At 42.9% G+C, this 27,229-nt stretch overlaps 1 protein-coding gene across 2 annotated transcripts in view; it reads left to right on the top strand.

The window, feature by feature from the left end:
- Positions 1-25,575, top strand: part of rock1 (Rho-associated, coiled-coil containing protein kinase 1) — a 98,555-nt gene extending 72,980 nt beyond the window's left edge. The window contains exons 13-33 of one of the 2 annotated variants that reach the window (XM_060916359.1): positions 49-97; positions 186-321; positions 4,172-4,263; positions 5,710-5,956; positions 6,297-6,403; positions 6,473-6,623; positions 6,700-6,860; positions 6,957-7,141; positions 7,468-7,537; positions 7,620-7,723; positions 7,813-7,978; positions 8,064-8,157; positions 9,818-9,906; positions 9,990-10,181; positions 11,856-12,021; positions 18,924-18,994; positions 19,089-19,177; positions 19,393-19,471; positions 19,606-19,867; positions 19,959-20,166; positions 23,310-25,575. In XM_060916359.1, coding sequence (XP_060772342.1) covers positions 49-97; positions 186-321; positions 4,172-4,263; positions 5,710-5,956; positions 6,297-6,403; positions 6,473-6,623; positions 6,700-6,860; positions 6,957-7,141; positions 7,468-7,537; positions 7,620-7,723; positions 7,813-7,978; positions 8,064-8,157; positions 9,818-9,906; positions 9,990-10,181; positions 11,856-12,021; positions 18,924-18,994; positions 19,089-19,177; positions 19,393-19,471; positions 19,606-19,867; positions 19,959-20,166; positions 23,310-23,313 — 2,722 coding nt within the window. In that variant the 3' untranslated portion in view covers positions 23,314-25,575. Of the gene's footprint in view, positions 1-48; positions 98-185; positions 322-4,171; positions 4,264-5,709; positions 5,957-6,296; positions 6,404-6,472; positions 6,624-6,699; positions 6,861-6,956; positions 7,142-7,467; positions 7,538-7,619; positions 7,724-7,812; positions 7,979-8,063; positions 8,158-9,817; positions 9,907-9,989; positions 10,182-11,855; positions 12,022-18,923; positions 18,995-19,088; positions 19,178-19,392; positions 19,472-19,605; positions 19,868-19,958; positions 20,167-21,937 lie in introns of both variants that reach the window. The other variant, XM_060916351.1, reaches the window with a different exon arrangement.
- The last annotated feature ends 1,654 nt before the right edge of the window (positions 25,576-27,229 follow it).

Below are 27,229 nucleotides of genomic sequence, written 5' to 3'. Positions count from 1 at the left end.
ATCTTTCTTGGGTACAAGTCCAGTTTTTCTGCCGCATGTTCACTGCAGGGCTTCCAGCACCAAACTGGAGAAGGTCATGAAAGAGCTGGATGAAGAGGTGAGGGTTTTTTTTTAAAGGCTTTTTTAAGCCTCTCGTTTCAAGTTTGTAATGATGATTTTTTTTTCTCCGTCCCATCCCTCCTCAGTCTAATGCAAGGAAAAATGCCGAGGCCAGTGCGTCCCTGCTGGAGAAGGACAAGCTGATGCTGCAGCACAGAACCACGGAGTGCCAGAGGAAAGCAGATCAAGAGGGAGAAAAGAGACGCAACCTGGAGAACGAGGGTTTGTTCATCCTCCTCTTTATTTTTTGCCCCTCTATTCTCCTCTCCTTGGGTTTTTGCTTTTGCTGAACAACTTCTTTTTGTAATCTCAACTCCTTTATTGTTTATTCCTTGTCCTGTTCTCCTGTCTTTCATCCTCCATTCCTCCTGTCCTTCGTCATTCTTCCCTCCCCTCTTTTGTTCTTTATTACTGTCTTTCATCCTCCACTCCTCTCCTTTCTTCTGTCCTCTGCTCCTGTTTTTCATCCTGCACTCCCGTCCTCTTGTCCTCCACTCCAGCTTTCATCCCCTTGTCCTCTTTTGTACTCCACTCTTTTTTCCTGTCTTTTGTCTTCCACTTCTTTGTCTTCACCTTCCTCCTCCACTCCTCCATTTGTCTTCTTTTGTCCTCCATTCTCATCCTTCAACCTCTCCTGTCTTTCATCTTCTCATTTTCATCTTGCACTCCTCTCCTTCTTTCTGTCCTCTCATTGGTTTTCTTCTCTTGTCCTTTATCCTCTAATTTTCTGTCCATGTGTCAGGGATGAGAATTTTCCGCCGATCGGCGGATTTCCGACTTTTTCAGACCAAAATGATCGTTTTTGAGATCGATGTAAATCCGTTGAGAAATTTTCGGGGGGGGGGGGTGATTAACGATCTGCGGTCACCTTATAACGCAGACATCCCGAGTCTCCCAGAACTTCCGGGAGTCTCCTGCATATTGATAGAAGCGAGCAAGAGCGTGCGCGCGCAACATTAAGGTCTGCATCACGCATCTTAGAATGTGCGCGCGCGAGGGAGACTGTGTGCAGTGTCGCCAGATATTGCTGACGTTTTCCATCCCGAAATATGTTCAAAACCCGCCAAAATGCACTTAAAACCACCCAATGTGGCAACACTGCCTGTGTGCCTGTTCATGCCAGACAAAGAGCATCCTGATTGGGTTACTCAGCAAAATAAGCCAATCAGCTTTCAGTGTGGGCGGGCTTTTATCCCTTTCCTCGAGGACCGACCGGCATAGCAGAGAGAGAGCGCGCGCCCCAAAAAACGAAAGTACAAAACCCACTTCAGCTCAGATTACACAAAAGAATCTCCCTGTCTAATAAGGGTAGAAAATACTGACCGTTTCGCGCGATGTACTGTTTGCAGCAGTGGTTTCAGCATTGCCCATGGTGGCTTAAATGATTGTAAAGGACATGTTGAGGTGAGGAGCGTCATTTCATGTGCATTATAGGTCTACAACAGGCTGTCATGAAAAGACCAAAGTTATTGAAGATTTCCGTAAAGTAACAGTGTATGAATATACATCATGTATATCAAATACACGTCATATATAAGTGTGTATCTTTTTATAAATGAGGTTAGCTTGTCTAATGTAGCATGTTGGAGAGAATCATAGTATCATATCTATATTTCTGATAAAATTTTAGGTATGATACCGTGTATAACTCTCCTACTTATTGCTCGTTTCATGGGGGGGAATTGCTGGGATGTGCCGCGCGGGAGCGTCTGCCCACATTTTTTTAGGCCGAGATGAACTTATAGTTTTTGATTTAAAAAAATTTTTCCAATTTGTAATGCCCATTGTACATGCCTGTTCTTTAACTCAAAATCACCATCTCGATCTTCAGATTGACCGTATGGTATCTGTATTACATCACACAACATCCTGTCCAGATAAAACCTAGTTAGTACACACAACAGTTGAAAGGGAAGTGATGAGTGATGTTGAATGTTGCCTGCTTAATATGCAAGACCTCCTGCTACCAAAGAAAGCTTCAGAGAATTATATGACGGAACTTTTTTCTGGTTTGCACTTCATTGTAAAGGATTAGAGCAGGGCTTTTCAAAGTGTGGGGCGCGCCCCCCTGGGGGGCGCCAGAGTTCTTCAGGGGGGGGCGCAACGTGAGAGACAAAATGGATCGGTTTTTAGTACCTAAAGCTACAGTGAGTGAGGAGACAAAGTCTGGGCCAAGCAAAAAAACAGAGCCTCCAGGATGTTGCGATTTGCAAATTCAACCAATCCCCGCGAATTCAGGGCGGTGTTGCAATTATATCCAATCACCGCAACTTTCCCGCAAATTTGACCAATCGTTGGCGTCGTCTTGAGGTGACGTCGACAAACTACCTTCCGCCTTACTTCCGTGTGTTCAAGAGAAGCAGCATGCGCGCAGTGTTGCCAGATTGAGCGATTTCAAGTGCATTTTGGCGGGTTTTGAACATATTTTGGACTGGAAAACGTCAGCAGTATCTGGCAACACTGAAAGTGTGTTATGTTTACAGTGAAGGACTGTGTGCACTTTATTTTTTATTTTTTTACTTAATACAAGAAGTTAATGGATGCCAACATTTTTGCCAAAATGGTATTTTATTTTCCATTGTTTAGGCAGCTTCAGCATCATACTGTGAGATTCTGTTCAAATTGTTTTTTTCTTCTATGAAGCCTGAGCCATTTATTTTATTAGTTTATAATTATTGTTTAATTTAGTCTTCAGGAGAGACTGCCTGCACACAGTACTAGTATTAATAGTTTTTTTTTCTTACATGAAAGCTGAGGCATTTATATTATATTTTAAGGGAACTTCATGTTGTGCTGTGAGGTTCTCTGCACTTTAACTTTTGAACCAACAGGTGCATTTGGATAAGTAAAGCCTATTTTTCTGCATTTTTGTCGTCCTGGTAATCTTTTATATTGGTAAAGTTGTTTATAGGACCATTTCTCAGTGTCTTTGTTTTTTTAATCAATAGTTTTTCAGTAATAACTTAATATTTAACATATCACTCCATTTTAATCACAAAAAGAGAAAATCGCAACAATTTCTCGCAACTTTCACTTCCTCCCGCAATGTAATCGCAACAAAAACCTAAAAAACACCAACTTTCATCGCAATTTTTTTGGAAACCCCCCCGCAACATCAGACATTTTAGCCCACAACAATCACAAAAAGGCCCGCGGAATCCTGGGGGACTGGAAAAAGAAGGAAGTATGAGCACGATTATTTAAAGTTTGGATTTTCATGGACTGGATCTGAAGATGCTCCACTGCCACAGTGTGTTGTCTGCCAAGAGGTGCTAGCTAACGATGCTAGGAGATGTTTAAAATGTGTAAAACAAGATGTTTTAAAAAGCACAGATGTTTAAAATGTGAAAAAGAAAAAAATGTGTACAACAACCATTTTTTAAAAATACGAATGGAACATTAAGTATAGCAACAACAAAAATTGTAAGGGGGGGCGCTGTTGTTTATTTGCTCTCCGAGGGGGGGCGGACTCTCCCACACTTTGAAAACCCCTGGTTTAGAGTATTCAAAGACATGAATAGCAAAAATGCAGAAATATAATACTGTAGAGCTCGTTTATATTAAAAGGTGCATTGATTTTTTTGAAATCATCAAATGTGAATTGATTAAAAACAAGTCTCTTGTACCATATTAATCATTTTCACCTGGGAGTCACCAAGAAGGGGAATTTATTTCCAAATACATTGCAACTTTTTGCTGATAAAATTAATGGTTTTGGGGTAAAAAAATAAATAAATAAAAAATAGCCAAAAATCATTAGCCCCTGGGCCCCGCCCCCTTGAGCCATGGGCCCCGCCCCCCTGGGCTATGGGCCCCGCCCTGGTTTTTTCAGACTTTTTAAATATTTTTCATTCTCATCCCTGATGTGTCCTCTTGTTTGTTCTCCATTCCTCTCCTTTTGTTCTGTAACGGTGCTCCACCGTCATGTCAGAGTGTATTTTTATGTTCTGTAATGTTATTTTACATCAAGAACGATGATTATCATGATGATGATGATGTTGACCTGTACATGTCACAGAACTACATTACCATGAGCTGTTGTAACACTGTTCATCTCTTGTCTCCTGTTCAGTTTCCACTCTGAAAGAGCAGCTGGAGAACATGAGGAAGCTCAGCCAGAACACGCAGGCCTCCAGTGATAAAATCGCCCAGCTGCAGCACCAGGTACTGAACTCTCACACTTAGACGAGTTATCTTCACCTGCTTTTGATATAAAAGCCTTAATATGCTGATTTCTGTTTTTGATTTGATCGTTACATGAAAATGCCTGATCCTAGATGGATGTTAATGGAGGAACCCTTTGATTCCAGGTTGAGGCTTTTTTAAAAAAAAAAAAAACACTCATTGGGTTTGATTTGGCCATTGGAGTCTGATTGACTGTCAGATTTCATTGGCCATTTTATCTCATTGGTCATTGGGTTCTGGTTGACCATCGAGGTCTGACTGGCCATTTTGTTTTCTTGAATATTTTGTCTCCTTGGTCTTTGGATTGGATTGGGTGTGATTTGTCACAGGGTCAGATTGGTTCTCAGATCTGATTTGGTTAATGCGTCTGACTGGGCTTCGTTGGCAATCAGACCTCACTGCCCGTCATGTCTGATTGGTAATGTGTCACTGGTCATTGACTACGTTTACATGCACGTCCAAATCGAGCTGCTGTCGGTAATCGAGCAAAGGGTCCCAGCAGGGGTGCCAGAGAAATCCAATCCTACATGCACAAGTGAAATCGGGCTATTGTGCAAGGTGCATTGTGCACACGTGGCGCTACACGCCCCATCGTGTTGGTACACTTCCGGTTGTCGTCATGAAGAAGAGCTATAGTGTTGCCAGATACTGCTGACGTTTTCCAGCCCAAAACATGTTCAAATCCGCTAAAATGCACTTAAAACCCCCAATCTGGCAACACTAGCAGTTCCGTGTTCAAGCTGTTAGGCTTGCTCTAACAGACTGTATGGCTACAAACTGTCCGGCGCAGACCACTGTTTTGTAAGACAACTTATTTTGCACAACAATATTTTTCTAAAGTCCATTTTTTGCTTACAATTTAACTTATGTCTTAATAAACATACAAAAAGTTCAATTGTTTTGTTTTTATTGACATTCTTCAGATGTTGGACACATATATATATATATATATATATATATATATATATATATATACATACACACAAATACAATAACTTGTTTATGTACACAATTCACAGCTATGCAACAGCTGTACAGATGTATTTGGTGATACAGTAAGTGAGCTAAATTTTAACAGTGCAAACAATGCCACAAAAAGAAAAGATTCATGCCGTTGTCATGATTCGTTGTCATGCCGACCGAGGCTGTTGTGTTTCCCGCTTGTGGTCTCGTCACTCCCGGAAGTAGCTCGACAACTAGCTCGATAGGGTTTACATGCGCAAAGTAGCTCGGCAGAAATCGCATAAACTAGGTCGTGTAGCTCGATTCCGAGAAATCAAATTCGGTTCAATTTCAGCCGAATTAAGGTGTATACATGGCATTTTGAACTTCGATTTCAGTCGAGCAACGGCAGAAATTCGATTCTCTCTATGTGCATGTAAACGTAGTGACTGATTCTTACTGGCCATGGGGTCTGATTGACAGCTCGAAGAGGCCAACGACCTGCTGCGGGCTGAGTCTGACACGGCGGCACGGCTCAGGAAGAGTCAGACGGAGATGGCGAAGGCCATGAGTCAGCTGGAGTCACAGAACAGAGAGCTGCAGGAGAAGAGCCGAGCAACCGACGACGCCAGGAGACAACTAGAGAGAGAACTGCTGCAGCTGCAGAATACGCTGGACACCGAGAGACGGACCTGCAGCCAAGGATCGGAGGAGATCCGTCAACTACAGGGTATGTGTGGGTTACCAGGATGGCATAGAATTCAAGGAACTAGTGGCATACTGACGAGAATTAAAGGCACTACAAGGGTACACTAGAGGGGAGATTAGGTGCACGGTGGGTACTGTATACTGAAGACGTCTAACGGTACTAAAAGTGTACTCTGAGATGAGGGTTTCTGTTATATTTAAAAGGGGACTAAAGCACTCTGTAGTGAATCTTCTGGCTGCTGAAGTTGAGTGAAGGTACTACAAAGGGTTCTGAAGGTACTAGACAATGCATGTTGGGAAAGCATGCACCTCGATGTGTTTTAGTGACGCCTTGGTTACGTGTGTGCTCGCACGCTTTGTAGCTCGTATTACGGGGCTTCAGGAGGACAACAAGAACCTGAAGCAGAGCATGTCCAAGGTGGAGACGGAAAGAAAACAGGCACAGGAGAGAAACAACGTTTTGGAGAAGGTGAGTTCTGAACCAGCGTTGGTATACGTTTTAGTGTAACAGTGAGATAACTTTGGCGTGTATGTGTAGGAGAACAGCAGTATGGAAATTGATCTGAACTATAAGCTGAAGGTCCTGCAGCAACGTTTGGATCAGGAGATAACGGAGCACAGAGTCACACGAGCTCAGCTCACTGATAAATACGAGTCCATCGAGGAGGCCAAATTTGCTGCCATGCATGGTACGTGTGTGTGTGTGTTTATTACACTAAACTAAAATCGAAGTGTTCTGTATTAAATGATGTTTGTACTCTGCAGCGGTGGAGCAGAAGGTGTCCGAGGAGAGCGTGTTGCGCCTGCGGGCTGAGAGTCGGGTGGTGGAGGTGGAGAAGCAGTGCTCCATGCTGGAGTTTGACCTCAAGCAGTCGGTCCAGAAGATGGAGCAACTCATGAAGCAGAAGGACAGACTGGAGGATGAAGTGAGTGAGGATGCAAAAACGTCATGTTGAACCAGTCCCATCCATGTCCAGCCCTCCGTGTTGTGACACGCGTGTGTGTGTGTGTGTTTGCGACAGGTGAAGTCTCTGCGTGTTCAGCTGGAGCAGGAGTGTGGGAAGCGGGCGATGGCTCAGAGCGAGCTGAAGAACTGGAGCGGGGAAGCCGAAAGGCTGAGAGGAACCGAGAAGCAGCTGAAGCAGGAGATCAACGCGGCGCTGGAGACCAAACGCTCCCTCGAGTTTCAGCTCGCACAGCTCAGCAAGTGAGACCCCCGTTAACTCTCTTAATTGATCATTTTACTGTACCGGGTTTTATACCACAGCAGTTATGATTTGAAACCATCCAAGCTTCATAATATCAGGGTTAAACGTGTTAATATTTCGCAAAGGAAACTGATGCATTATTCTGTACGGAGAGGTTTATGTAACGTTTCTGGAAGGAGTCTCCAGTGTGAGTCCTCAGACCTGGAACGGTGTTGCTCAGGAAAGCCTGAGGATTTTTTTTTAATTTACTGAATTATAAGATACGCAGCTGGTGTGTATCCTGTGACTGTGTGTCCTCTTATTGATCGGTGTCGTGTGTTTGCAGGCAGTACAGAGGGAACGAGGGTCAGATGAGGGAACTGCAGGATCAGCTGGAGGCCGAGCAGTACTTCTCTGTAAGGATCACGGCTCTGACGGGTTAGTGTGACTGAATACATGTGCGTCTGTGTGGTTTAATGTGCGCGCGTGTGTGTGTAGACGCTGTATAAGACTCAGGTGAAGGAGCTGAAGGAGGAACTGGAGGAGAGGAACCGACTGGTGCAGGAGGTGCAGAGGAAGGTGCACGAGATGCTGAGCGAAAGGTGAGGAAGGAAACTTATTTTACGTCCATCAATCCTTAACTTCAGTTTCAATGGCATCATGTAAACGCGACTTGTATCCGCGTGTGTAGGGAATCTCTTCGGGCTCAGTTGGACCTGACGGTGACGAAGGCCGAGTCGGAGCAGCTGGCAAGAGCGTTACAGGAGGAGCAGTACTTCGAACTGAGCCAGGAGAGCAAGAAGAGTTTAACACGACACAAACAGGAGATGATTGACAGGGACTCAACTATAGCACGGGTCTGTATCTCGCGTGCGCACACACCGTCTCCTTCTTCATAAATACGTCTTAATAAACCTTTTTTCCCCTCCTCTTTTTACTCAGCTTGAGGAATCCAATAAAACTCTGACCAAAGACGTGGAGAACCTCAGCAGGGAGAAAGCCGAGCTAGACGACAAGCTCCAATCTAAGGATGATGGTAGGTTTTATGCGCACGCACGCACGCACGCACGCACACGCTGCAATACTACAACCCCGATTCCAAAAAAGTTGGGACAAAGTACAAATTGTAAATAAAAACGGAATGCAATAATTTACAAATCTCAAAAACTGATATTGTATTCACAATAGAACATAGACAACATATCAAATGTCGAAAGTGAGACATTTTGAAATTTCACGCCAAATATTGGCTCATTTGAAATTTCATGACAGCAACACATCTCAAAAAAGTTGGGACAGGGGCAATAAGAGGCTGGAAAAGTTAAAGGTACAAAAAAGGAACAGCTGGAGGACCAAATTGCAACTCATTAGGTCAATTGGCAATAGGTCATTAACATGACTGGGTATAAAAAGAGCATCTTGGAGTGGCAGCGGCTCTCAGAAGTAAAGATGGGAAGAGGATCACCAATCCCCCTAATTCTGCGCCGACAAATAGTGGAGCAATATCAGAAAGGAGTTCGACAGTGTAAAATTGCAAAGAGTTTGAACATATCATTATCTACAGTGCATAATATCATCAAAAGATTCAGAGAATCTGGAAGAATCTCTGTGCGTAAGGGTCAAGGCCGGAAAACCATACTGGGTGCCCGTGATCTTCGGGCCCTTAGACGGCACTGCATCACATACAGGCATGCTTCTGTATTGGAAATCACAAAATGGGCTCAGGAATATTTCCAGAGAACATTATCTGTGAACACAATTCACCGTGCCATCCGCCGTCGCCAGCTAAAACTCTATAGTTCAAAGAAGAAGCCGTATCTAAACATGATCCAGAAGCGCAGACGTCTTCTCTGGGCCAAGGCTCATTTAAAATGGACTGTGGCAAAGTGGAAAACTGTTCTGTGGTCAGACGAATCAAAATTTGAAGTTCTTTATGGAAATCAGGGACGCCGTGTCATTCGGACTAAAGAGGAGAAGGACGACCCAAGTTGTTATCGGCGCTCAGTTCAGAAGCCTGCATCTCTGATGGTATGGGGTTGCATTAGTGCATGTGGCATGGGCAGCTTACACATCTGGAAAGACACCATCAATGCTGAAAGGTATATCCAGGTTCTAGAGCAACATATGCTCCCATCCAGACGACGTCTCTTTCAGGGAAGACCTTGCATTTTCCAACATGACAATGCCAAACCACATACTGCATCAATTACAGCATCATGGCTGCGTAGAAGAAGGGTCCGGGTACTGAACTGACCAGCCTGCAGTCCAGATCTTTCACATTTGGTGCATCATAAAACGGAAGATACGACAAAAAAGACCTAAGACAGTTGAGCAACTAGAATCCTACATTAGACAAGAATGGGTTAACATTCCTGTCCCTAAACTTGAGCAACTTGTCTCCTCAGTCCCCAGACGTTTACAGACTGTTGTAAAGAGAAAAGGGGATGTCTCACAGTGGGAAACATGGCCTTGTCCCAACTTTTTTGAGATGTGTTGTTGTCATGAAATTTAAAATCACCTAAATGATACATTTTCTCAGTTTAAACATTTGATATGTCATCTATGTTCTATTCTGAATAAAATATGCAATTTTGAAACTTCCACATCATTGCATTCCGTTTTTATTTACAATTTGTACTTTGTCCCAACTTTTTTGGAATCGGGGTTGTATATCAGTAACTCTGTGTGTGTTGTAGAGTTTCAAGCCTGGAGAGAAGAAATTTCAAATTCCATCAAGGCCAACTACGAGAAGATGCTCAATCAGGAACGAACACTTAAGACGCAGGTGAGTGTGTGACAGTGGATATGGATCTTTCTCTCTCTCACACACACACACATGTATCCACAAATAATATCGTGTCTCGCCAGGCGGTGAATAAACTGGCCGAAATCATGAACCGTAAGGACATGAAGCTGGACCAGAAGAAGCGCGGCAGCACCACGGACCTGCGCAAGAAGGAGAAGGAGAACCGCAAACTGCAGCTGGAGCTCAACCAGGAAAAGGAGAAGTTCAACCACATGGCCATCAAATACCAGAAGGAGTTCAGCGAGATGCAGGCGGTGGGTGCTAGCATGAAACTAAAGCTAATTTTGTGTAAAAGTTATGCAGGCTAATACAAGGCATGCTTCATGAAAAGCAGAATAATTCTAATAGTGCTACCTAGTCTATTTTTTCCATGCTTTTGTTTTATTTTATTTTATTTTAAACATATAATCTGCTATAAATGTAAATAACTTTCATTAGTATATTATTCGCCGTACACTACCGTTCAAAAGTTTGGGGTCACTTTGAAACGTCCTTATTTTTGAAAGAAAAGCACTGTTCTTTTCAACGAAGATGACTTTAAACTAATCAGAAATCCACTCTATACATTGCTAATGTGGTAAATGACTATTCTAGCTGCAAATGTCTGGTTTTTGGTGCAATATCTCCATAGGTGTATAGAGGCCCATTTCCAGCAACTCTCACTCCAGTGTTCTAATGGTACAATGTGTTTGCTCATTGCCTCAGAAGGCTAATGGATGATTAGAAAACCCTTGTACAATCATGTTAGCACAGCTGAAAACAGTTGAGCTCTTTAGAGAAGCTATAAAACTGACCTTCCTTTGAGCAGATTGAGTTTCTGGAGCATCACATTTGTGGGGTCGATTAAATGCTCAAAAGGGCCAGAAAAATGTCTCGACTATATTTTCTATTCATTTTACAACTTATGGTGGGAAATAAAAGTGCGACTTTTCATGGAAAATGCAAAATTGTCTGGGTGACCCCAAACTTTTGAACGGTAGTGTAAGTGTAGCGAGAGCTTGACGAAAGCGGACTTTGTGATTTCCGCAGTAATTGTGATTAGGATTAGGATTGGCTTTTCCGTTTAACTAGCTAGCTTTTTTTTTTTATTAATTGTGGGATGGAATACTGTTTCAGTCGCTGGATTTGGACAGAAATCAAATAAGAAAATAAAGCGTTCAGTTTGTTTTAAGATCCGCCACAGAGCTCTGCTGCCCCCTAGTGACGCACACTGCTAACATAATCGGGTGACACGAGGGTCCTTTCGCCCAAAATGCATAGAAATATTAGCCTGGGCCCGCCCATCCTAAGCGTGACGCAACACGAGGGCCTGTTGCGAGCTTAGTCTGGCCAGGCAAGCTATCTACAGCTCTTCCAAGCTCCTGAAAAATCGGGAACCAATCAACTTTGAGCATCTCCAACGGCCCTGGGTAGAGGCGTGTTCAACGCACTGACGTAGTAGAACTGCGACCGGAAGCCATAGATTGTTGACAGAATCTATGCCGGAAGCGCTTCATTCACGAATGCTGTATTGAAAGCATTCAACGGGAAGTTCTCATTGAAAACGGAGCAAAGAGCAGCCCTGGAGGTATTTATTGAAAGGAAGGACGTTTTCGCCTTGCTCCCGACCGGCTTCGGTAAGAGTTTAATCTACCAGTTAGCCCTGTCGCGTCACATACGTCAGAGGAAAGAGTGATGTGATTGGTTTAAGCTTCGTCGCAGCCTTTTCTGGCTTCAACCAGTAGCAAACTGAGGCATTTCAGAGAGGCGGGTCAACCACGGGCTCTGGGAAACAGTTGGGCTTAATATCTTGGCCAGACCAATAGCTCGTAGAGCTTTGAAGTCGCGTTAGCCAGACTATAGAAATATATTTTTTAAAAGTTTATAGTATTTAAACAGTGCCTGCTGTAACATCACTCCTCACAACGTGTTGCATGTTTGTAATGCAGCAACTGGTAGAGGAAAGCACGTACCGTAATGAGCTGCAGATGCAGTTGGACAGTAAAGAAAGCGACATCGAGCAGCTCCGTGAGAAACTGAACGACCTGCAGCTGCGCATGGAGAACACGAGCGTGACGAGTCTGCAGACGGACGAGGTCGACAGCAACACTGCAGGTACGTACACACCTTACATACACCTGTTGCAGGTAAGTCATTGATCTTACGTCAGTTCATATGTTTATATTCATTAAGTAATATTTGCTTTCTTGATATTTCACTTCCTGGTGTCCGTGGAGTCGTTTCTTGTCCGTAAACAGCAGATAAGCTACGTTTTTTTTTTTTCCTCTTGTAATGCCTTATGGGTAATTTGCATCTCTGCCATTGACCATGATGTTGACGCGATGCTCATCTAGCAGTCTTGCCCCGTAAAGATAACTGATGAGAATATTTCTACACAATCTGTGGGTGGTAAAAGAGAGGGCAACTGGACTTGCTTGAAGATTCTTGAAGACGTTTCACCTCTCATCCGAAAGGCTTCTTCAGTTCTGTCTGACTGGTAGGGAGCATCTCATGGACGAAAAGCTCATCTAAGGTGTCATTGAGTCATCCTGTTGGTGCGGGTCAACTGGGGGCTGCCTCAGTCGGTTCAGAGTGGTTTTAAGTGCTTTCCACTCTCAACCGTTCATATGGTCAAGATGCTGGAGGAGCTTGTGTGTTCCCAGTAACACCCTGAAGCAGAAACTGGTCCACCCTAAGGACAGAATACCCAGACACAAACAGGACAACGTAGTGTATGCCATTCAGTGCAGTGAGGAATGCACGGACTCGTACACTGGGGAGACAAAACAACCGCTTCACAGGTGCATGGCTCAGCACAGGAGAGCCAGTTCCTCAGGCCAGGACTCTGCTGTCTACCTTCATCTTAACAACAAAGGACGCTCATTTCAGGATCGCAACGTACGCATTTTAGCCAGAGAGGATCGTTGGTATGAGCGAGGAGTTAAAGAAGCCATTTTTGTCAACCTGGAACGGCCATCACTGAACAGAGGTGGGGGTCTAAGGCTACATCCACACGACAACGGCAACGAGATGTTATTAAAAAAAATATCGCGTCCAAATGGGCAACAATCAGTAAAATATCAGGTCCATATGGCAACGCAACGCTTGCTGAAAACGATGCAATACACATGCCTCACCTCTAGGGGCGCTGTAAGACGGTCCCTTCGGAGACACCAGAACAATAGAAGTAAGGACGCATGCGCATAAACTATTATGCGCGAGACTTCATATTAGCCACAAAGTCAGGAAAATCTGTTCGTAAAATTACATTATAATGACCAAATACAATGAAAAGTATTTTTCCAGTCTCACCTGTGAAAGGTAATCCCATGTGATCTCGTTTGGACGGCAAACCTGTTGGTACAGTTAAACGCAGCACATGAATGAGGCATCTTTATTCTCCGCTTTGACCCATCCAATATGGCGGCGAGGGTGACGTATGATTCTACGCGGAAGGCGGCGTCTTTAATGGTCCGGAATAAATTGAATGCTACACGTTGATGGATTAATTTGTTCTTCTACGCCCTTTTTGAGGAATGTATTGTAGGACTTAAACCAACATCTGAAGAGGTGAGATTGCTCCTTTTTTTCCCTATTTTTGCTGGCGGGATTGACTCTGCCCTAAGGGCTATTCTCTCTCTCTCTCTCTCTCTCTCTCTCTCTCTCTCTCTCTCTCTCTCTGCACCATTACACAATAAATATTCACAGTGAAAATATTTTGTAAGCGCGTTTCATGAACCAAGTTATAGGATTTGTTGACAACTCGCATCGAGTTTGTTACACTTCTACCCAGCATGAAGCACTCAGTCATGTGGTTGTGACGTCATCGTAAACAAATCCGTTCTACTCATCCAGACGACTTCGCAACGGCAACGTTGCCAGATCTTTCCACTCTGGAACCCGTTCTCAAAAGATTGCGTTTTGGGGCACCCAAAACGCCGGTGCCGTGTGGACGCCAGGCCGAAACGATAAGCAATTGTATCGGATTCACCTGAGGCCAAGTTTACATTAGACCGTATCAGTGGATCATCAGATTAACGTTTTTAAAACAATTAGTGTGCACACAGCAACACCAATACACGATTCGCGTGCACACAGCAACACCAATACACGGATACGCTCGGCTCCGCAGGCATCCTGCGCTCCAAATCACTCCGCCCTGAACAGCGAGTGCCCTCTGGAGGGTGCGCACTCCGGCCCTGCGCAGCTCACAGAGCGCGCGAGTGAAGTGCACGAGCAGTGATTCGGGACTGAGCCGCTGTGTGTGTGATCCCAGTGCATATCACTTACCACTTGCAAGTGGAAGGATGGCAAGCCTAAAGACAATCATAACTACACAATGGGCAGTATTTGCATCAGTATTTGCAGTACTTTCATACTTTTATACTCTTTAATGAAAGGTGATACAAGGCGGAAGTCCGCGCCGTTTTTCAGCAGTCGCGTCACATGACCAACGCCAGCGAATCAGGAAGGTGGATGTCACAGTGACGTTGTCCAATGACGACGCCAGCTAGAGCTCAGCACAGCGTATCCGCGTATTCTCAATGTTTACACAGCACCGGACCAGATACGATCTAGATTGAATACGTGGACGCTGGCGGATTCCCGTTTCCAGGCGGTTTAATGTAAACGGACAGTGCATCCGCGAAGAAAACGAGACAGATACGGTCTAATGTAAACTTGGCCTGAATCCGTTCCCGTGTGGACAGGGCCATAGACACCATTTATCAGCCACCTACAATGCAGTCCTTGGCACACTTCCCAGACAACTGAATAGGAGGACAGAGAGAACCAGCATTCCATTGATCACCTTAACGGGCAATCCATTGATCACCCTAACGACTCTCTAGGCCGTTCACAACCAGCCCCCAGTGACCCACACCAACAGGATGACTCAACGACACCTTAGATGAGCTTTTCATCCATGAGGGGATAAATACCTGATGCTCCCTACCAGTCAGACAGAACTGAAGAAGCCTTTCGGATGAGAGGTGAAACGTCTTCAAGAATCTTCAAGCAAGTCCAGTTGCTCTCTCTTACCACCCACAGATTACCATGACCTGGATGACTGAGAATCTTCACAGACATTTCTACACAATATTTCAAATTTATGGCTTTCAACTGAATAAAGTGACTGTTGTTATGAAGCACATTTTCATGTTAAAAGTGTGCGTGTCTTTTTAAAGTCATCTCTCATTTTCTCCCCCTCTGTGTATCCAGTCTGTTCTCTCCTCCTCTTTATATCCTCTGTTGTTTATCCTCTGTGAGTAACCTGCAGTTCTCTGCAGCATGCTCTGGGATTTATTTTATTTCCTTTGCTGAATTTACCTGCTGGTTTTGTTTTGTTTTGCTTGTGTGAGAAAAGCATCTTGAAGCCAAGCTGAAAGTATCCCTCTCCTTCAGAGAGACTGTGATCTCTTGCCATTGTAGTTTTATCCCGTTACTTTTTAGCATAAGACTTGTGAAACATGTTGCCTTGCAGGATCTTACTGTATGCAGCGACTGGTTTATCAAAGTGATTCTCTCACGTGTGATTATTTTGCTGCTTTTCCACTTGCTTAGTTACTACCATGGCATGTTCAGGTCATAATCGCAGGGGAAAAAAAGTGTTGATCAACTTGCGTACTGATGTGTTGGAGGTTCGAACAGTAAAAAAAAAAAACCCACACACACACATCTGTGCCTCTTCATTTCACCAGTCAATTTATAACAGATCCATTTGGCAAAAATTTTATTTTACACAAAGTATACAAACTTCCTGATACCCAATACTTAATTAATTTTGCTGACGAACCAAGACGTAGCTTATTATATAACATACTTTGCCAGTCAACCCCAAATCACGAAACAGTGGGACTAAATGGAAAATGCAAATAAAATAAGAAAGCTGTGATTTCTGAATGGACGTTGACATATTTCATTGAACGAACCAAAAGACAGCACATTCCAAAAAAAAAAAAAGTTGGGACGGGGAAATTTAGGACGAGTAATGAGAAAATAATGTGATTTGAAACAAGTGATGTCAGCAGGTGACTGTAATCATGATTTGGTTACAAAATCAGTCTCCAGGGAAGGCCGAGTCTTTGAGGAGTAAAGACGGGCCGAGGATCTCCAGTTTATCAGCAAATGCATGAGAAGATTATTGAAATGTTTAAAAACTATGTTCCTCAAAGAAAGATAGGAAGGGATTTGGATATTTCACCCTCTATGGTGCATATCATCATTAAAAAGCTTCAAGGAATGTTGAATTTTGGTGCATAAAGGGCAAGGGCTCAAGCCTAATCTGAACCCCCGTGATCTCCGATCCCTCACTGCATCAAGACCCGTCATTCATCTACAGCTGATAGAACCACATGGGCTCGGGATTACTCTGGCAAACCTTTGTCAAGCTACAATACGGAGTTGCATCCACAAACACCAGTTAAAACTTTTACCGTGTAAAAAGGAAGCCTTATGTTAACTGTGCCCAGAAGTGCTGTCAACTTCTCTGGGCTCGGAGGCGTCTGGGATGGACCATCACACAGTGGGAACATGTATCGTGGTCAGACGAATCAGTATTCCAGGGCTTTTTTGGAAGAAATGGACGCCGTGTGCTCCGGACCAAAGAGGAAAAGAACCATCCAGACTGTTACCAGGAACAAGTCCAAAAGCCAGGGTGTGTCATGGTATGGGGTTGGGTCAGTGCCCTTGGCAAAGGTAACTTTTGTGATGGAGCATTAATGCAGAAAAGTACACTGAGATTTTGGAGCAACATCTGCTGTCTTCAAGATGACATCCTTTCCAGGGAGATTTCAACAAGACGATGCAAAACCACATTCTGCTCACATTACAAAGGTATGGCTGTTGAAGAGGAGGGCGTGTCCCCTCTGTCCCCAATGGAGAATGTGTGGAGAATTTAGAAATGAAAAATATGACCACGACGACCCCGAACTGTTCCACATCTTAAGACACGCTTACAGGAAGAACGGGACAAAAATAACACCTCAAACACTTCATCACTTGGAGTCTTCAGTCCATAAACAGCTTTTAAGTGTTGGGAGAAGCAACAGGAACATTTATTATAAAGTGGGAAATGATTTACCGTCCTAACTTTTTTTGAAATGTGTTCATTTTGAGAAAAAAAACCCAATAAAACTCATGAAGTTAAATAATAACTTTCGTACATATTGAGCACAGAATTCATACAAATATGATCTAATGCACAAAATATCAAATAATGTGCTGTTGTATTGCTTTGTGTGTAGTACAGGTCAAAGATTATTTAGAAATCACTGTTTTCAGTTTTAATTTTGATTTCAACCTACCATCCCAAATGTTCTGATTTGGGGTTGAACAACACCAGTGGAAAAGCAGCATTTTCAAAAGATTTCACCACAAAAAAACTATCGCTTGCATGTTTTATTTGTAATGCATTTTGACATCCTCCCAACTGCTTTACAGTCCAGAACATGTGACTCCTCCTTTTAAGTGTTTGGGATAGATACAATTTTATTCTTGTGGAATTTTGGACATAATTGTAAGCAAATTTTAGGGTGGATTTGACTGACAATTGTTATTTTCTTTGTTCATCTAGTCAGTATCTTTAGTTTATAGTGCTTGTGTTTAAACAAAACTGGGGTATGATTGGGTTTGGACAGGTTATGTTTGGAACAAAATTACACCTGGGTATCGTGGGGTTTGGGCAGAACTTCAAGGGGGACCAGTCGGGGTTTGGGTGGAACTTCAAGGGGGACCAGTCAAGATGTGGACGGAACTTCAAGGGGGGATCAGTCAGGGTTTGGGCGGCATTTCAAGGGAGACCAGTCGGGGTTTGGGTGGAACTTTCAAGGGGGACCAGTCAAGATGTGGACGGAACTTCAAGGGGGGGGATCAGTCAGGGTTTGGGCGGTGTTTCAAGGGAGACCAGTCGGGGTTTAGGCAGAACTTCAGGGGGACCAGTCAAGATGTGGACGGAACTTCAAGGGGGGGATCAGTCAGGGTTTGGGCGGAACTTCAAGGGGGACCAGTCAAGATGTGGACGGAACTTCAAGGGGGGGGGGATCAGTCAGGGTTTGGGCGGCGTTTCAAGGGAGACCAGTCGGGGTTTGGGCAGAACTTCAGGGGGACCAGTCAAGATGTGGACGGAACTTCAAGGGGGGGGGGGGATCAGTCAGGGTTTGGGCGGCATTTCAAGGGAGACCAGTCGGGGTTTGGGCAGAACTTCAGGGGGATCAGTCAAGATGTGGATGGAACTTCGGGGGGGGGGAATCAGTCAGGGTTTGGCCGGCGTTTCAAGGGAGACCAGTCGGGGTTTGGGCAGAACTTTAGGGGGATCAGTCAAGATGTGGACGGAACTTCGGGGGGGGATCAGTCAGGGTTTGGCCGGCGTTTCAAGGGAGACCAGTCAGGGTTTGGGCGGCGTTTCAAGGGAGACCAGTCGAGATGTGGACGGAACTTCAAGGGGGGGGGATCAGTCAGGGTTTGGGCGGCATTTCAAGGGAGACCAGTCGGGCTTTGGGCAGAACTTCAGGGGGATCAGTCGGGATTGGATGGGAATTCTGTTGCGTTAGGATTGTATTTAAAAGATCAAGTTTGACTAAAGCTCGAATGTGTGTCCCCAGTTAGACCTTGTTTAACCTGTGATTTTAGTCACAAAAACTAACAGTGCATCAAAATGGCTCCAGAATGGCTTCTCTAGAGTTTACTGATCCAGTCTGATGTTTTTATGCAACATTGTTTATATGTTTCTCATCTATTCTCTTGGTCCCTTCGTTACCTTGATGGTGTTAACTAACATTTTTGCGCTTGGTGAGTATTACTTTTGAATAATTGGCACATTCTGACTTTTATGAGCTTTTTGAAAGTGTCTCTGTTGGACATGTGGCTCTTGGGAGTGATGATTCCGATTTGTTTTGTTATTTGAGGCTTGATATGTGACTTTTGGGATGAATTTGCATTCACTGCATGTTCACCTAAAAAACTAAGGTAATGCTAACATGCTGGAATTTGATTGACCTTTTTTTATTATTTATCCACAGAATCGCGATTGGAAGGCTGGCTTTCCATCCCAAACAGAGCCAATATCAAGCGATACGGGTGGAAGAAGCAGGTAAGGAATTAATATCCTAAAAAACTTGATAACGAAGCTGAGGCAACATCAGTGAAAGGTTTTTGTGTGACTGTGTTCTCTCTCTCTCTCTCAGTATGTTGTGGTTAGCAGTAAGAAGATCCTGTTCTATAATGATGAGCAGGATAAAGAGCAGTCCAATCCCTCCATGGTGCTTGACATTGAGTAAGTTTTTTATTTATTTTTTTTTTTTACTAATATTATGCAAATTTACTGAGATTTAAAAAAAAAAAAAATTATAAAAAAAAAATAAATCCCTCTTTATATTATTAAATCTGTATGTTTCTGTTCAAGATGTTTGTAGCTCAATTCTAGTGCTAGAAAAGCTTTATTTGTATGTGTGTATATTGCATAAAATGTATGTTTTCTCTTTTGTATAGCAAACTCTTCCATGTTCGTCCGGTAACCCAAGGCGATGTTTACCGTGCCGAGTCAGATGAAATTCCTAGAATATTCCAGGTTACTATACCATATAATGACCATACTGTAGATTTAAAATAAACGAAATATGTTTTCGATTGTTATGTTTTCATGTTAGAAAGGAGCTATAGAAATGGAAAGCGTTGTTTTTAACAAATATTATTATGCCACAGATTCTGTACGCTAATGAGGGCGAATGCCGGAAGGAAGTGGACATGGAGGCCATTCCTCAAGGCGAGAAAGCTAACTGCCTGGCTCACAAAGGGCACGAGTTTATCCCTACACTCTACCACTTCCCCTCAAACTGCGAGGCCTGTGCCAAGCCACTGTGGCATGTCTTCAAACCACCGGCTGCGCTAGAATGCCGCCGATGCCATGTCAAATGCCACAAAGACCATCTGGACAGGAAGGAGGATGTCATCGCGCCATGCAAAGGTACATGCATGACACATATCAAGGATAGTAAACTTTCCTCAGACACCTACAAGTAAGTTACATCATGTGACATTCTTTTCACACCCCACAGTGAACTATGACGTGACGTCAGCACGTGACATGCTCTTGCTAGCTGTCACCCAGGACGAGCAGAAGAAATGGATTGGCCATCTTGGCAAGAAGATCCCCAAAACACCTCCATCTACTTTCTCTCGAGCATCCCCTCGCACCATGAGCACTCGCTCAGTAGCTAATCAGTCGTTCCGCAGAAACCCTAAAAATATCTCTGGAAAGTCCAGGTAAATGAAGTTCCCTCGATTTTCTTTTTGTAATCGAAGTTTATTTTAGATTTAGCATAAGGCCAGGCATAGGAGTCATGAAGGGAGAGCATGTGTGGGAAGAGGGGTCTCAGGAGTGTAGCTAAGGGTCCTTGTAGAGGAGTTAGAGGTCTCAGGGTAGGACCCGAGTGGGTTCTAAAGGAAGGGCTAGGCACCTAGAGGGATGAGGGGTCTCAGGACAAGACTAAGTGTCAGGGAGCAATGCCAAAGGTTTTCAGGAAAGGACTAGAGGTCATGAAAGACAGCCAAGGGATCTCAGAATGGGATGGGGAATTATGGAATGCAAACGATTTATTCTAGTCTAGGTTTAGGAATACCTTTAAATAGATTAAGGCCAATAGTAATGGGATTAGATCAGATTAAATTCATAACAGTTCTGGTTTTAAGAGTTCTAGCAGCAGGATTAGGAACAACAGATTGGTTCTAAGAGGACCAGTAGTGGCATTAGGCGTAAAAGATTGAATTTAAGGGTAGCATTAGGTTGTTTGTAAGGGGAAATGTTTGGCTGTAAGTGGTACCAGTGGGATTGGGGGAATAAATGTTCATTTTTGTGTTACCAGTAATAAGAATTAGGGTGTGGCTTATTTAGGGTTTTGTGAATAACAATAGAAATAGGGCTAAAATGTTGGTTTTGTGAACCGGAGTAGTGGAATTGGGGGTAATGGATTGGTTTTGGGGGTACCATCTATCCTGTTGGGGGTTAAAAAAAAGGGGTACTAGTAGTGGAAATAGGGGGTTACAGGTTTGTTTTAAGGGTTAGCAGCAGTGGTATCAGGGCTAAAGGGTTGGTTTTGTGGTATGAATGGAACAGTTGAATTTAGGGGTCAGTGGTTGATTTTTATGGTTGTGGGGTTGGGAATCACAGGTTTGTTTTTTGGGGGTACCAACAGTTTGATCAGTGGTGAAAGGTTGGATGGTAGAGGAATCAGTAGACTGAGCAGTAGAAGTAGGTGTTTGAAGCAGGGGTATTAGAGATAAAAGATTGGTTCTGAGGTACCAGTAGTACAGGTTTTTTTTGTTTGTTTTTTGAGTACCAGCAGTGGGATTGTTGGAGAACCGTCGATTTGAGGGTAACAACAGTAGGGTAAAAGGATGGTTTTAGGAATGTGGGATTGTGGTTAAAAGGTTGGCTTTGGGATACCATCAGTGGGATTTAGAATAAATGCTTGGTTTCAGGGGTAGCAAGGATGGGATTAAGCATAGTAGGTTGGTTTCAGCAGAAGGATTAGGAATAACAGGAATAATGTTTGAAGAATAATTAGCCATGAAAGTTTGGAGCAGTAGGCACCAACACCTGGGTTAGTCATACTGGAACTTGTTTCTAAGGGCATTAACAGTGGGTTTAGTGGTAAAAGTATGGTTCCAGGGGCAACATTGGTGGAATCTGGGTTTGCTTCCTGAGATATTGAAAGTAGGACTGGGAATTATGGTTTGCTTCTGATAGTACTGTACCAGCAAAGAGGTTATTAATCAATGGTCACCAATAGTAGGATTATAGGTAATGGACAAGTTCTAAGGGTGCCATCAGAGAGATTAGGGGTGGAGTTTTGTTCTAAGGGTGCTAGCAGTCTAGGTAGGGTGAAGGGGTTGAGTACCAGTAGTAGCACTGTGGGAAAATGTTTGCTTTTGCAGTGAGACTCGGAATAGGGTGTTGTTGACTCAAAACGTCAGTATTGTTGAAGGTCAAGCAGCAGAGGCAGGTAAAGTTCATGACTGGTTGTTTGTGTTATAGCAGGGCGCAATCCAACCTCCACGCTGCAGACACATCGTCCAGCTCCTGCTGACATCAACACCACAAGGAGAGTTCAGCGTAGTCTGTCTTTCGTCGGTTACCCTCCATATTTACCATTCCTTATTGTCCCACGTCTTTCTGGGTTCACACAGAGGTTTAGTTCAGTTAAAAAAAAAAAAAAACCCTTCTGCTTTACCAGCACAACAAAACTGTCAGCTAAAAGTTTTTTAAGGCTGCAAACCGAGGATTTCTGATTGATTTTCAAATTTACCCAGAATACAGACCTTGGAAGCGAAGGCATCTTTGTTAATCATATTTTAGAAAAGTGTTTGATCACCACCTAGTGGTGACGAGCACATTTTTCACTAAAATTGAGAGCCTGTTTGATAAAATTCAGCTGCCTTAAAAACCTTTTGAGGAACTGTTGAGGAAAGGGCTCAGCGGGAACGTCTTTCAGGGTGTCGTGATCCAAACGGATCAGGTCCGTCAGAACAGAGGGGATCAGCTGTGGTGTGTCGTCTTCACTTCTTTTAATGTTTGTTAACTAAGCATGAAGGCATATTCTAACAACATTTTCATTTTTGCTTGCTTCTATTGATGTGAAAATATATAAAATGGTTAATAATAAATATCAATATACCATGTAGGCAAGTGACGATATTAAAATTTCACATCATGCTTAAGGTTTTACCACTAGTTACGATATTATCAAAACTCTTGTTCCAGCACCATGGGGTGGTATGGTTTTGTAAATAAACTTGTTAAAAATGAAGACCCTTACCCTACGTTTACACTAGGACAAAGTGTCAGGCTAGCATTCTTTCAGCGTTTTGAGTGGCAAGCAGCACCGAGATGGCTTGATTGATTAAGCCAATCATATGGTGTGTTTGGTCCAGCATTTCTTCAGTTCCCCACTCACAACTTGAGATCCTGCATGTAATTAGTCTACACACAAATGGAAGAAGAGTGTCTCTGTGGTTTCATTTTATCCTGTCTTATACAACTTCTCATTTAAACGTGTATAGAGACAAACGAAGAAAAATCAAGAGATTGTTGGATGCAGCTAGTAGGTCGTTTCACCAACGAAACGAGTTCAAAGCAGAGAACGTATTGTATAAACGATAAATGTGAATGTTTTAAACAAAGGTGATGTATATAAATTTTCTAATCACCACCAAGATACAAACTCCAGCTTATCACTCGCTAGTGTGAACGCAGGGTGAGTTGTCAAATATCACAAAAATCCTGATTATCGTCACATGCCTCATTTGTAGTGTAGTGCCTTGCTATTGGTGAGAATATGAATCCCTTCTTCAAAAAAAAAAACAAACTGCAAATTGTTCTCCTCTGCTCTTCTTTTTCCCTTTTCCAGCTAACCACCTGAACCTTCTCTCTGAAACATTGGGACTGCTCAATTGGGATTTTATACATCACCAATTAATAAAAAAAAAAAAACCTTTAAAAAGCATTTAAAGATAAATAATGGAATTAACCTTAAGTCAACGTTTCACACTGGGACGGAGAAGCTGGTGGGAAAAGCCTCCTCCTGTCCTTTACACAGCTCGTGATGGGACCACACGTTGCTTTGAAGGGAACTTCGATGGGATTCGTAATAAAAGGTTCTTCACTCTTGAGAAAGTCGACTCTAAATTGGCGGCTGCAATGTTGGAAACTTCGGCCTGATGGACTCTTTCAGCCTTACTGTTCCTGGCGGGCAATAAATTAACATGGGGCAATAATCAAGACGGAGTACTGGGTACTGAGTATTAGTCTTCTCTCTCTCTCTCTCCCCCCCCCCCCTCCCCCCAAGGAGCATGCAAGATCATTACAATCTATGCATATTGTTATTATTGTTATTATTATTATTGTTTATGTTTATTATTATTATTATTATTATTGTTGTTCAGAATCCTCCAAGCTGCAGGAATTCCATCAGAATGGCTGAAGGATCGATCGAATCGCTTAAATTTCATTGACTTTTTTTTTTGTTTATTTGGGTACATTTATTTCTGAAATGTTTTCTCTGTAATGTTTTATAATGTTTTTTGGTAATGTATTGCCTTACTTTTGATTCCTAGAGATGAATGGTTGAAAAAGGAAAAAAAAGACAAAAAAAAAAGAGAAACATTAAGTTAACAAATGTAAAACTGCACTGTTTGAATTGTAAGTTATTTGTAGAAGACTAAAACAGGTGTAGCGTTCAGCCCACCTAGTGCCTTACCGACTTTTGAGACCGATTTTTACTGCCATATCTGTTTGTGTTCCTTTTCAAAATGGTAAATCCTAACTATTTGTTCTTTTTAAGGAAAAAAATAAGATGTTATGTATATCATCCACGTAATGGTTTTATCAGGGCGATCCATCGCATATCAAACGTGTCATTCGCTAGAATCTCCAGGTTTCATGTTTTCTGATTGAGACGGTGCTCTCGGACGGAGGGGACGCGGGGAGTAGGCTTGTGCCGATATTAATCTTTTATAAACTTGGAGACGTTCTTAAGCTTCTTTGGATGGGTCCAAACCAAGATGAAGGATCTCTGAAAAGGAAACACAGCTAGTAATTAGCATGAATCCTAATTTTGGAATATTAGTGTTTATATTCATTCATTCTGAAATGCTACCTACCTGGGCAGTGTAGTGTGTAGACTCCAGGTATATCACCAATTTTCAAAGCATCTATGCTAAAGATATTATGTTAAAATATCACAATATTAAGTATTGTTTAACAGAATACCGGCACATTCCTACTTCAGAGCTCAAAGCAATAACAGATCCCAGATCAGCTAATTCTCAGGTCCAGTCTCGCCAGTTGCCATGTTGGTCACAAATGAACATTTTTTTTTTTCCAATGCTAGCAACTCCTTGAGAGTGACTGACATCCCTGGGTTTACAGAGGCGGTGCTGATGTAAACCACAACAAGTCAGTCGTACGAGTCGTGTGACGAAACCACTTTTTTTTCCTTTTTTTTTTTTAAAGCTCAATGTAGTGCATGGAATAAAATGCTAGTTTTAATTACACTATATAAAAACTAAGCTAGTTAGCTACCTAAACACTTCATTGAGCTAACGTTCACGTTGCCCTAGCTAGCCGAGTTAGATGCCGAGCTAGCTACGTTTTAGACTATTATAGTAACACACTGTTAGTCTGAATTGCAAAGTGTAATTAAAACCAGCAGTCAAAGAGGAGAGAAGTCTTAGTGATGTCATACGCTCACATCTCTGATTGTTTGATCAGACTTAACTCCGTATGTACAAAGCTAGGGACGCTTTATATTCGAGGAGAATCTGTACAGCGTTAATTTCGCTGTGAAATTGTTCGAGATCTTGTTCATTGTGTATGAGTTCCGTCGTCTCCGTCACATCTGTAAAGTTGTAACTTCTCCCGTTTTGTTTTGTTTTTTTTCCTCCTCCCCCGGACAAAGTCTCGTTTGTTTTTTGTTTTGTTTTTTTGCCCATCGACTAGCGAGACAGAAATCATGAATACCTCCTCAGTTATTCGCTACGGTTTTTAGGTTATGTGTTCAGTTAAATGAAGCACTGGAACTATGGTGGCTATCTACTTGGATGAACTGCATGTTTAATTAGGTTTGGAGGCCGCACTGATGGATGTGTGTCAATAAACATTATCTTTATCACCTACACAGCCTCAGGACTTCCCCCTGTTCCTCGTGTGTGTGTGTGTAGAGTGAATTCTTGTAGCAAGACTACACACGACCTCAACCACAAGAATAATTTCCTCAGTGAGATTTACACACACACCGCATTGGCTTGCTCATCAGCTACAGCGCTAATTACTGGAGATGATGATGAGATAAATAACATTTTTACTGATAGTTTTTACAGAAAATTACTGTTGATTTTTCCGTGGCTGATGTACACATTAGCACCTACACACACTGTCTCTCTCTCTTACTGTCAATATGTCTCTTTCTTTCTTTGTCTCCCCCGTCTGTCAGTTTCTGGCTGTCTTTGTCTATCTGTCTTTGTGTCTCATTACCACCCCTCTCTCTTTGTCTCATTCTGTGTCTGTTTCTTTTCTTCTGTCTGTCTTTCTCACTCTGTCTCTCTCTTGGTCTGTCTCATTTTGTTTCTCTTTGTTTGTCTCTCTCTCTCTGACACACGTTTTATCTTGGTCTGTCTCATTTATTTTACTCTCTCATTCTGTCTGTTTTTCTTTGTTTCTTTCCTTCTGTCTGTCCTCACTCTGTCTCTTTCCGTTTCTCCTTTGTCTTACTCTATCTCTTTTCTCTGTCTTTCTTTCTCACTTTCTGTCTGTTTTTTTCTTTCTTTCAGTTTGTCTTTTTGTCTCTGTCTGTCTTACTCACGCACTCTCAAGTCCTAAAAGTAGATAAAGAGAACCCAGTTAAAGAAATAAGACAAAAATATTATACTTGGTCATTTATTTATTGAGGAAAATGATCCAATATTACATATCTGTGAGTGGCAAAAGTATGTGAACCTTTGCTTTCAGTATCTGGTGTGACCCCCTTGTGCAGCAATAACTGCAGCTAAACGTTTGCGGTAACTGTTGATCAGTCCTGCACACCGGCTTGGAGGAATTTTAGCCCGTTCCTCCGTACAGAACAGCTTCAACTCTGGGATGTTGGTGGGTTTCCTCACATGAACTGCTCGCTTCAGGTCCTTCCACAACATTTCCATTGGATTAAGGTCAGGACTTTGACTTGGCTATTCCAAAACATTAGCTTTATTCTTCTTTAACCATTCTTTGGTAGAACAACTTGTGTGCTTAGGGTCGTTGTCTTGCTGCATGACCCACCTTCTCTTGAGATTCAGTTCATGGACAGATGTCCTGACATTTTCCTTTAGAATTCGCTGGTATAATTCAGAATTCATTGTTCCATCAATGATGGCAAGCCGTCCTGGCCCAGATGCAGCAAAACAGGCCCAAACCATGATACTCCCACCACCATGTTTCACAGATGGGACAAGGTTCTTATGCTGGAATGCAGTGTTTTCCTTTCTGTTTCTATTAAAGCATTCTATTTTGGTCTCATGCATTCACAAAACATTTTTCCAATAGCCTTCTGGCTTGTCCACGTGATCTTTAGCAAACTGCAGACAAGCAGCAGTGTTCTTTTTGGAGAGCAGTGGCTTTCTCCTTGCAACCCTGCCATGCACACCATTGTTGTTTGGTGTTCTCCTGACGGTAGACTCATGAATATTAACATTAACATTAGCCAATGTGAGAGAGGCCTTCAGTTGCTTAGAAGTTACCCTGGGGTCCTTTGTGACCTTGCCGACTATTACACGCCTTGCTCTTGGAGTGATCTTT

The sequence above is a fragment of the Neoarius graeffei genome, chromosome 1 (assembly GCF_027579695.1).
Source record: "Neoarius graeffei isolate fNeoGra1 chromosome 1, fNeoGra1.pri, whole genome shotgun sequence".
NCBI classification, from domain to species: domain Eukaryota; kingdom Metazoa; phylum Chordata; class Actinopteri; order Siluriformes; family Ariidae; genus Neoarius; species Neoarius graeffei.
This window is presented reverse-complemented; position numbering and strand designations above follow the sequence as displayed.